At 45.5% G+C, this 12,106-nt stretch overlaps 1 protein-coding gene across 2 annotated transcripts in view; it reads right to left on the bottom strand.

The window, feature by feature from the left end:
* Positions 1–12,106, bottom strand: part of ash1l (ash1 (absent, small, or homeotic)-like (Drosophila)) — a 408,509-nt gene that overhangs the window by 225,965 nt on the left and 170,438 nt on the right. For both annotated transcript variants that reach the window (XM_072282409.1, XM_072282400.1), the window contains exon 3: positions 1,292–5,483. In XM_072282409.1, the coding sequence (XP_072138510.1) occupies positions 1,292–5,483 (4,192 nt within the window). The remainder of the gene's footprint in view (positions 1–1,291; positions 5,484–12,106) is intronic.

Raw genomic sequence — 12,106 nt, 5'->3', positions numbered from 1 at the left:
ATAAAGTGTTTTACGTAAAGAAGGCAAAGTGTTCTGTATGAAGTAGCAGACTAAAGGGACATGGTGTGTAATCAGTATTAACTTCATCTTTAGCCCTTCCTTCACAAACCTATCTTATGTTACAACTGAAGGTTGTCTGTATGTCACTGCTGTGCACACAAATGTCTGTTTTAAAACAGCATCATTTGGGCTAGAACATGATAGCACACCACACCATGGACTCTTCAGCCTCGGATTATTCTGAGGCTGCCAAAACTACTGAAGTATAACTCTAAATATCTTAGAGAAACAGTCATAAAGCAACACAGCAAGGATACCGGCTCTTTGGGCCAACCGGTACATGCCAACCATGGTGTCTCCATGGCTTGTCCCAATTTCCTGCTTTTGGCCCTCATCCCTTTAAGACCTTCCCCTCCACATACCTATCCAAGTACTTCTGAAATGATACTACTATTACCCACTTCAACCATTTCCTCTGGCATCTCATTCCATATACTCACCACCCTTTGCATCAAAACATTGTCCCTCAAGTCCTTTTTAAATCAGTATCTCCTTTGTTTTGGACTCAACTGACCTGGAGAAAAGACTGCTACCATCCACCTTATTGATGCCTCTCATACATTTTAACACCTCTTTAAGGTTGCCCCTCATTCTCCTACATTGAAAGGAATAAATATCCAGCCTAACTTCTTCTAATAACTCAGACCCTCTAGAGCTGGCAACGTTTCCATAAACCTTCTTTGCATTCTTTCCAGTTTAACCATGTTTTTCCCATAACAGGGTGAACAAAACCATACATAGCACTTTAAGTGTGGCCTCACCAATAACTGACACAAATTCAAAACAACTTTTACATCCATAATACTTTTAAATCTGTTATTATTATTGTGTTAATATTAATTTATGTGCTGTTATACATGTAATGTGTTTTAAACCTTGATCCCTGAGGAACATTGCTGTATTTAGCTTTTTCACAGACAAGACATGTATTTGAGGTAGTGAGCCCCACCATATCAGTGGTTGGGAAATTATTGGAGAAGTTCCTAGGGACATGATTTAGTCACATTTGGAAAAGTGTAGACATTAGGGAATTCATAGAGTGCATAGTATTTTATGTCTTTCAAACTCGACTGAGTTTTTTGGGTGGTGACAAAGGTGACTGATGAGGATGGAGCAGTGGATCCTAAGTAATTGGTGCACCATCCCCAAATTAGCAAGTTCAAGCACTCCTAAATCAAGGCACTATTAATCGGGAGGCTACTTAAGATTTTCTCGACATAGTCATTCCTACCTGCTGGTGTCAGGTTGCTTCTTTCTCCAGAAGGAGGCCTGTCCCTCCTTATTAACCTGCTCGGCAAAATATCCTGCGTGGCAAGAAGTTCTGGACTATCCGATGGCTTCTTTCGCCCCATGCCATTCAAGGGCTTGCTAGGCTTGTAGCTTCCTATTGCACTTGTAAACAGATTGGTATGTTCTTCACTGATGTTCGATTCGGAACTGGACATGTATCGTCCTGAACAAGAGCCTGCTGACCCATCCGTGCAGTCTATTTGGAGAGGAGTTTGCAATCCCACTGATATGGAACTGTGCTCCGTGGAGTCCCTTCGAGTCCACTGATCTCCTCTACCGAGTAACCCTTTTGAAGAGGACAAGTGGGTAAACGGTGTATGGCACCTGTGTTTGTCTTTATGCTTGTGCCGTTCTGACATTGCTTCCTTTCCATATGTGTACCGCCGGAGCAGCGAGGGATTAACTGTTAAACCGTCCACAGACGACGGACTCTGCTCTGAGGAGCGATGCTCCCGGTGCTTGTGCCGATGTTTGTGTTTGTGTTCGTGCATCCAGCTGTAAGCCATTTCTGCCGGGATGCTAGCGTAAGTGCCCATGGACAGCAGCGAGGTCCGACTGCCAGCTAGAAAGGCCTCTGGTCTGAGGAGTCTGTGTTTCTTTTTGTGGTACTTGTTGGGGTTCAGGAGCAGGTGGCCAGTATGCATGTATGAAGGAGGGGGCATTGTACTACTCAGGGAGGGGGGAGGAGGGGGAGGGGGAGGTGGATACAATGTGGGAGGGTACCGTGCATAATAACCCAATCCCAGTGGGCCTGCTGAGACTGGTGTTGGAGAGTAAGGCATACTGTAGGAAGGGAAGAAGCCACCATTCGCTAGGGGGTACCCCAAGCTGTGGACGAAGGGGACTTCAGCCATGGCGTCTCGCATTTTTGGAGGCCTTCCCCTCTTTTTCTTCAGCTCAGGTTTCCGGACATAGTGCATAGGGTCAAAAGGAAAAGGTGGGTGTGTGTAGAAGCTGCCAAAATTGATGCGAAAGATTGAAGGAAGAATGTCTCTGGGGATGTAGTGATGACTTCTGTGAGTTATTCTTAATTCACTTAATCTAGTTATCAGTTCCTCCAATTCAGCCAAAAAATTAGGGTCCTGTTTGTTCCGCAGCTGTAAGTACTTCTTCTTCCGTTTCCTTTTCTGCCGCTTAAGTTTGTCATAGCTAAGATAATCGTGGGCTCTGCGTTTGCACTTGTGCTTATGTTTCTCTTTCAACCCAGACAGGACAGCAGCACTCTCAGGAGGCATGACGGAAACGTGGTCAAAAGAGTACCGCCGCTTCCTTGGCCCGCAGAACTTCTCCGCCCGGTCCGACGTGCTGTTGTTGTCTGTTCCAATGCCGCTGTCACTTGGGATGGTCTCCTCACTGTGCGACTCGCTGATGGGCGAAGGCGTGGCTTCCTTCAGCGACGTCAGCTCACACAGGTGGGACGGCGAGTTTGGCAGCAGGGTCGGAGGCGACAGCTTTCGGCGGCCTTTGGAGGCTTTCCGCGTCACGAGTGCCTGCACCGCGTTGCCCTTGCTGCCGTGCAGGTGCAAGTTTGGCACTGGGGTGGGCTCAATAAACCCTGCATCGCTGCTGGCAGGACTCTGACTTCCACTCACTCCTGACGACTGGGAGTAAGTTGGTGAAGGGAGGATATCTGGTACATTCGAGTTCGATGACTGCGTGAAGTTTGGCAGCACTTGCCCTAGTGTTGTGGAGAATGCTGGTGGTGATGGCTTATTATCAATAGACAGCATGCTACTTATGTATGGACCATCTAAGGACATTTTGGGCTTCCGGCCCCGTTTCTTTCCAATGTAAATAGTTCCTTTTTTACTAACATTAATTTGCTGGCCCACCTTGGAGCCAAAGGTGGCAGTGAAAGACGAGACAGTACTGTTTAGCTTTGATTGCACTTTCCCTTTATTACTTGACCCACCAGCGCTCAAAAGGATTTGGTTCAAAAGCTTTTTCCTTTTCAGCGTCTTCATTTTATTGATCTTCTTGATAAATTTCTTATCCAGAAGTGTCTTCATCAATTGCCTCTTCCCCTTCTTGGACGATTTTGAGTCGGTTTCACTACCCATTTCAAAGTCATCACCAGCAGTCATTTTCTGCACATACTCCACCGACTTATTCTTCAGCTCACTTGATTCAAGACTTCCAGGGTGTGTGGTCTCCTCCTCGGGCTCACCTGCACTCTCTGTGATAACTGATGGTGCCGTAAGTAGCGGAGCTGGCACTGTGGCTTTAACTGCAGCCATCAGCTGTTTTTTCGGCCTGCCCCGTCTCCGCTTCCCAGGAAGAGAGGCTGTAAAAGTTTTGCTGGGCACAATTTCAGTCTCTGGCTGAAGTATTGGAGGCTCTTTCTCCCTGATAAATTCCTTGGTCTTTGACATCATTGAAAGTACTTTGGAAGGGGGGATCTTTAAAGTCCTGCGTGGCGGCTCTTCGAGATGAGGCATAGGGTCAAGTTTTGCACGGGCCCGTTTAGGTTTGTGGACATCTGAAGTGCAGCTTAATGACAGAGAGTCTTGTGAACCATTTTTAGAGACTCTCTCTTCGTGGTGACCCTGCTGGGACATAAAATGCCTCCCTCCCTCAGGTTTCTGGGGTGGAGGTGGGGAAATGCAAGCCTTGGTCAGCTTTGGCAGGCGGGGCTTAATAATTTTAGATTCATTGAAAACTGAGGAAAAGCTTGGACTCCTGATCAGGTGAGGATGGTCAGGGTGAGTTTTTTGCTCTGTTCTGTATGTAGCAGTTTTCAATAGTCCTGAAGATGCTACCGATGAAGTCAAACACTCGCCAAAACCACTGACGCTGCTGCTTGCAACCACCTTCATACGGGGGCTCTTTCCCTTCCTTTTGTTTAAGAGTTTTGGTTGGAGGGTGGTACTTGGAACTGAGCAGTTCTGGTAGGTCTTTTGCAGTTGCTGATGTGCCACCTTCAGTGTGCTGGGCTTGAGTGAGGGCTTGCTGTTTAGGAGGCTTTTGAAGCTAGCCACCGTGGTACCAGCTGAACTGGGAGAATCAGACTTGGGCACTGGAAGGCATGGCGACTCGCGGCTCCTTTCAGCGAGCTGAGTGAAAGCTTTCATGCTGTCGAGGCGCGGGGGCTGCAGGCTGCTGTCATTTGTGCGTTCAGTGGTAGCAGACTCTGCATTGAAGTTGTGAGCATGGAGCTTGAACCCAAAGTGAAGAGGTAGGTTGCTCAACACGGGCTGATTTTCAGCGGACGGCTTGATGTCCGTATCTGAAATTACCAACCCCTGGCTGATCTCTACCTGGGCGGGAGGAGGCTGAGGGGGAGGAGGAAGAGGTGGAAATGTAGGATTCCTGCTTAACGAAGCCGCCGGTCCCGCTGGTGAGGGTGCAGAAATGACACCTTCCACCCCTGCACCACTGGTGGACCGCCTCCCATAGATGTCAGTGCTAGTAGCAGCTCGATGGTCTGCTGAAGTGCAATTTGTTGTCGGTTGCTTATCTAGCTTTGGGATCGCGTGCTCTGCCTTCTCTGTGGAGACCAGCTGATCGTGGCGTGGCGAGTTTCTTTCGTGGCACAGGGCTGTGTCACCCACCAAAGACTCTTGCCTTACCGACACTTTTTCCAGCAAGGTCTCCTTAGTCGTTTGGGTGAGAACGGTCTTGCCACAGAGTTTACTGCTGGTGCCATCCTTTCCAGCTTCCTGTTCTGTCGAATTCACATTCTTGTAATCTACATAACTTGGAGTGCTCAAGTGCTCTTTAACCGAGCTGGCAGCAGTAAGACCAGCTTTCAGCTGGCTTGAGTCTTTGCTCATTACCATCCCATTGCCAATTGTTGGCTTCCTGAACTTGGTTCTGGAGAACTTTGATGCTGGACAGGTGCCTTTAAGCACTGAAGACTTTTCAATCAAAGACACGTCACCGTTTACTTGTTCTTTTGTATCAGTGATTCTGGCGCTAACTGTGCTACACGTGGTAGCTTTACTACATTCAGACTGTTCCAAACTTGGAGGAGGAGGGGGAGGTGGAGGAGGAGGAGGAGTAGGGGGTGGTGGTGGAGGTGGTGGCGGCGGTGGTTTCTTCGGCTCTCCTACTGTCTGTGGATAGCGACTCTCTTCTATAGATGTTTCAATTGTCTTCATTTCCTCATTTTTATTGTGCAGCTTCAGCGAACCCTGCATATTTGTAGAGGGAACAAAAGAATATGTCAGGCAAAGTTCTTAACTGAATAACAAAGATTAAAATAAAACATTTTGTTCACTGTTAAATACATTCTGAATTGTCAACAGTGAAGCATTTTCTATAACACAGACTGTAGATGCTGGAACCTGGAGCAAAAGACAAGCTGCTGGAGGAAGTTACTGGGTCAAGCAGCATCTGAAACCTATCAAATATCGAAAGGCCTAGATAGAGTGGACATGGAGAAGGTATTTCCTATAGCGGGGAACCCTAGGATCAAGGGACACAACTTCAAAATACAAGAGCATCCCCTAGAAATTTCTTTAGCCAAAGGGTGGTGAATCTGTAAAACACATTGCCACAGACTGATGTGGAGGCCAAGTATACCTCAAGTGGAGAGTGACAGACAGATTCTTGATTAGCCAGGGCATCAAAAGTTAAGGGGAAAAGGCAGTAGAATGGGATTGAGAGGGATAACTTGATGTGCTGAATGGCTTAATATTGCTCCTACATCTTGTAGTCTTATCAATGAAGTTAAATGGACAGTAGAAGTTTTGAGTCCGGTCCAGAAATCTCAACTGCACATGTCCTTCTACAGATGCTGCCTGACCACTGGCTTCTCCAATAGTTTGTTTTCTTTCCACTCTTCTTTATAAAACTCAATAATTCCTACAAACTAATCTGTAATTTCCTTCACTTTTGGAGCTACATCAAGAGCTCGTCCGACAAATTAGCACCAAAGAGTGATCTGGAGCAACATTTCTAAGTATTAGGTACAAGAATGAATGGACGGGACAGCAATGAGCTTGGGTGGATCTCAAGGCAACACTCAATAATATATTGAAAGACCTTAGTGATAAAGGAAACACATGCTCAAGATAGAGTTTTAATAGACAACAACCTAAAGTCCTGAATGTAGAGAGCCTGAGCTAAAATCAACAAATCCTAAACTTTAACAATGGAGTATCAATGGATTGTTTTCATTTATTTCTTCTTGGGACTTTATATATAATATAGAATCATAGAAGATTACATCTCAGAAAAGAGGCTCTTTGGACCATCTAGTCCATGCTGAACTGTTATTCCCCCTAGTTTCACATCGACCCACAATTAGACCATGAGACCATAAGATATAGGAGTAGAAGCAGGCCATTCGGCCCATCAAGTCTGCTCCGCCATTCAATCATGGGCTTATGCAATTCTTCCAGTCATCCCCACTCCCCTGCCTTCATCCCATACCCTTTGATGGCCTGGCTAATCAAGAACCTAGCTACCTCTGCCTTAAATACACCCAATGACTTGACCTCTGCAGCCGCACGTTGCAACAAATTCCACAAGTTTACCACCCTCTGACTAAAGTAATTTCTCCATATCTCAGTTCTAAATGGATGTCCTTCAATCCTGAAGTCATGCCCATCGACTTGGACCATCAACCTCCATATCCCTCCCATCCATGAACCTATCCAAATTTCTCTTAAATGTTGCAATCAATCTCACATTCACCATTCATCCTTAACCACGGTTCCCTCTATCCGTGTGGATGCATGGGCACACAGCAACTGAAATGCTCCTGTGCACATAGTCTTTATTGGCATGCAGCTGGAATCTTCTTTTATATAATATTAATATGGTTCCATTTAACATCAGAGAATGTACACAATATACAACCTGAAATTGTCACTCTCTGCAGACATCCTCGAAACAGAAGAAAAATCAAAGAATGAATGACAGAAAAAAAAATCCTCCTCCTCCCTCTCCCCCCCACTTATTCTAGCATAACGCATCAGCATACCCACCATTCACAATGAAAGCAACAGCAGAGATGGTCTACAGTACATCAGAAACTCTGTTCACTCCAATAATTCAACATTCCTCAGGCTCTCTCTCTCACTAACAAGGGAGAGACAGATATCACTCCTTCCTCAACGAGAAGAGAGACAAACAGTTGCTGTGATTTTTAAAGAAATTATGCTAATATAATTTAAAACCTATGTTAATATAATTGTGAAACATCCTGTAATTAATCAATAAATGTTCTAAATTATAAACGTACTACTCCTTTACTTTGAAACATTTAGAACTTCAACGTATTTACATTATCAGTGTTTCAAGTTACAACTGTTATAAATTGTAACAATAAACACAGAAATGGTCCAAAACAGAAATAATATATATTTAAAAAGTGAGGTAGTGTTCAAGGGTTCAATGTCCATTTAGGAATCTGACGGCAGAGGGGAAGGAGCTGTTCCTGAATCGCTGAGTGCGTCCCTTCAGGCTTCTGTACCTCCTACCTGATGGTAACAGTGAGAAATGGGCATACCCTGGGTGCTGGAGGTCCTTAATAATGGACGCTGCCTTTCTGAGACACTGTTCCTTGAAGATGTCCTGGGGACTTTGTAGGCTAGTACCCAAGATGGAGCCGACTAAATTTACAACCCTCTGCAACTTCTTTTGGTCCTGCGCTGTAGCTCCCCCATACCAGACAGCGATGCAACCTGTCAGTGTGCTCTCCATGGTACAACTATAGAAGTTTTTGAGTGTATTTGTTGACATGCCAAATCTCTTCAACTAATGAAGTATAGTAGCTGTCTTGCCTTCTTTATACAGCATCGATATGTTGGGACCAGGTTAGGTCCTCAGACGTCTTGACACCCAGGAACTTGAAACGGCTTACTCTCTCCACTTCTGATCCCTCTATGAGGATTGCTATATGTTCCTTCATCTTACCCTTTCTGAAGTCCACAATCAGCTCTTTCGTCTTACTGACATTGAGTGCAAGGTTGTTGCTGCGACACCACTCCACTAGTTGGCATATCTCACTCCTGGAGCCCTCTCATCTCCATCTGAGATTCTACCAACAATATCTGCATCATCAGCAAATTTATAGATGGCATTTAAGCTATGCCTAGCCACACAGTCATGGGTTTAGAGAGAGTAGAGCGGTGGGCTAAGCAGACACCCCTGAGGTGCACCAGTGTTGATGTCAGCGAGGAGGAGATGTATCACCAATCCGCACAGATTGTGGTCTTCCAGTTAGGAAGTCGAGGATCCAATTGCAGAGGGAGGTACAGAGGTCCAGATTCTGTAACTTTTCAATCAGGATTGTGGGAATGATGGTATTAAGTGCTGAGCTATAATCAATGAACAGCATCCTGACATAGATGTTTGTGTTGTCCAGGTGGTCTAAAGCCCTGTGAAGAGCTATTGAGATAGCATCTGCCGTTGACCTATTGTGGCGATAGGCAAATTGCAATGGTCTACAGTTAGTGGTAGGGGTCTACGGCATAAAAAATGTTGGGAACCCCTGTTTAGAGGAATATGGGCCAAACTCAAACAGGTGCAACTTAGTTAAGGATCTTGGTCGGCATAGAAGAATTGGGTTGAAGCATTGGGTCTTCCATGCTGCATGACTCTAGGACTATAAACCTCTAGTTGTAGTCTCCCCCAACTTCAGTGGAAAAAGTCTGCTTGCATTTCCTTATGTAAACCCCTCAAAATTTTGTACACCTCATTAAAAAATATTTTCAAAATAGAGGGGTTTGGGACATTTGCTGATTCAACTAAAACTGGGAAGATCGCAGTTACTGCCTTGGCCTTCTTACCATTCACTCCAATCCATCCCCATCTTCAGCCAACAGATAAGACTGACCCAGACAGTTCACAACCTAAGGGCCCTCATGACTCCGAACTGTGCTTCTAATCTCGTATCCTGTCCGTCACAATGGCCACTAACATCCAATTCCATACATCATGCTGCCTCTACCATGACATATCAAACCCCTCCTTCATTTCTGCTCTGCCACCAGATTTGCCTTTCAACTCATGAATTTGGCTACTTTCTACACCAAAGCAAGTCCGACTGACCTATCAACTATTTTAACTGTGATAATTAGTGATACATCATATCCTCCTCTTAGCTGTTAATATATTCCAACACACTACAGCCAGTCTCCGTGGTCTCCTCCAGATTCAAAATCACTGCATTCCTCCAAAACCAGCCTCGTGCTCTCAGTAATTCGTCCTGGCAAAGAGCACATACAAACATCTACTAAGCAGATTAATTCCCTTTCCAGATTCATGTGTGTGGTTTATCTCAAAGTTTCTCAGAGAATATTTCTATGCAGCAGTAGATACAACCACAATCTATTAAACAGAACCCAAATGGTTGAAAAGAGAAACATTTGCTGAACAAGCAGTTGTTACAAGAAAAGCTTACAACCCACGGTGATGTTGGCAGCAAACCAATAAAATACTAGACAAATGTCTGGGACAGGTAGACCTTCAACTTATAGACTAAAATTATCTTCCTCTTGCAGCTGCCATTTTATAGTCAGTACTCAACAATTAGTTCCATCGTATTTTGTTTCAAATAAAAAATCTGAAGTGCATGCTTCGTGATTTTATAACTGTGCACTTTCTTAGTATATCCTGAGGAAGTAGATTTTCTTTTTTTGAAAGGGTTTCATATCTTAAGCAATTTTGAAGTGAGTATTGAGTATTCACAATCACAAAGCACTTGTTCATTAATTAGATTCGCAGCATTTCAATGTAGTCCGTAACAGCTGTGCATTTACCAATTGGCTTCTACTTGTGTACAGCCAGAACCAGGGGGAGACAAAGGGAAAAGGGTGACATTGTTCATTATCACACCCAAATTCCTCAGTGTGTTGCCCCATCCTTTCTTCTGGAATCTGGTACAAATTTACAACTAGTAGCAAATTCTTTTTTAACCTTTATCTCTGGTTTTCTGACCAGCTCCTCACTCCCTGCAACCCACAGTGACAATCCAGTCTTCAGTTACTGAACCTCGTGGGTACCAATCCCACCAACATCGAGGGCATCTTCAAAAGGCAATGCCTCAAGAAGGAGCCATTCAGCATTAAGGATCCTCACCACCCAGGACATGTTCTCCTCTCATTACTATCACTAAGGAGGTGATGCAGGAGCTGAAAAACACACACTCAAATGTTTGCCAACATTTAGGAGAGAGGTGAAGGGCAGATGGAACCAGAAGGGGGAGAAGGTTCAAGAGGGCAAAATGTGTGGATAGTAGGTGGATGAAACCAAGAAGGGAAGATGAAAACTCGAGAGAGGGGGCTGGAAGGCATATGGGAATGGGGACAAAAATGGCACTGGAGGTAGATTGTAGGGGGTGGGGAAAAACACAGGAAGGGAATTGGAAAGTACAATGCTTATTCCACTGGAATGAAAGGTGTCTTTCCTCCAGTTTATGTTGAGCTTTGTTCTGGCAGTGGAGAAGGCCAAGGCTAGACAGGTCTGTGTGGGAAAAGGAAGAGATGGGAAGGACAGTTGAAATGGCGTGCAACAGGGAACTCGGAATAACCATCAGAGAATGGAAGCCCTGCAAAATTAGTCACCTAGATTTACAACTGGTCTCGCCAATGCAGAGGAGGCTAAACCAAGAGCACCAAATGCAGTAAATGAGGTTACACACACAAAATGCTGGAGGAATTTGCTGCAGGCCAGGCAGCAACTATGGAAAAGAGTACAATGTTTTGGTCTGAGACCCTTCAGCAGGACTGGAGAAAAAAAAAGATGAGGAGTAGAGTTAAAAGGTGGGGTGGGGGGGTGGGGTTGGGGACAAACACAAGGTGATAGGTGAAACTGGGAGGGGGAGGGGTGAAGTAAAGAAATGGAAAGTTGATTAGTGAAAGAGATACAGGGCTGGAGAAAGTAGAATCTAATAGGAGGGGACAGAAGACTATGGAAGAAAGAAAAGGGAGGAGGAGCACCAGAGGGAGGTGACAGACAGGAAAGGAGACAAGGTGAGAGAAGGAAAAGGGGATGGGGCATGGTGGTGGCTGTGGGAGGGATTACTAGAAGTGCCCCACCAGCATCCGCATCCAGCACACAATTCTCCTCTGCTTTCCACAGGGATTGCTCCCTACGCGACTCTCTTGTCTGTTCATCCCTCCCCACTGATCTCCCTTCTGGCACTTACCTTTGCAAGCGGAACAAGTGCTACACTTGCTCCTACACCACCTCCCTCACTACCATTCGGGGACCCAAACAATCCTTACATGTGATGTGACACTTTACCTGTGAGTCTGGTGGGGTCATATACTGTGTCCAGTGCCCCTGGTGTGGCCTCCTCTATATTGGTGAGACAGAACACAGGTTGGGAGACTGCTTCACCGAGCACCTACGCTTTGTTCGCCAGAAAAACCAGGATCTCCCATGGTCTCCACTACTGTCGTGATAAGGCCACACTCAGGTCAGAGGAACAACGCCTTATATTCTGTCTGGGTAGCCTCCAACCTGATGGTATGAACATCGATTTCTGAAACTTCCAGTAATGCCCCTTCCACCCTCCTTCACCATTCCCCACCCCCCTTTTCCATTTCTCACCTTGTCTCCTTGCCTGCCCATCACTCCACTTAGGTGCTCCTCCCCTTTTCTTTCCTCCGTGGCCTTCTGAACTCTTCTATTAGATTCCTCCTTCTCCTGCCCTGTATCTCTTTCACAAATAAACTTCCCAGCTCTTTACTTCACCCCTCCCTCCCCCTCCCCGTTTCACCTATCACCTTGTGTTTCTCTCTCCTCCTCCAGTTTTTAACTCTACTCATCTTTTTCTCTTTAGCCCTGCTGAAGGGTCTCA

Source organism: Mobula birostris, chromosome 2 (assembly GCF_030028105.1).
Source record: "Mobula birostris isolate sMobBir1 chromosome 2, sMobBir1.hap1, whole genome shotgun sequence".
Lineage (NCBI taxonomy): Eukaryota > Metazoa > Chordata > Chondrichthyes > Myliobatiformes > Myliobatidae > Mobula > Mobula birostris.
Note: the sequence above shows the minus strand (reverse complement) of the source record. Positions and strands in the feature narration are given on the sequence as shown.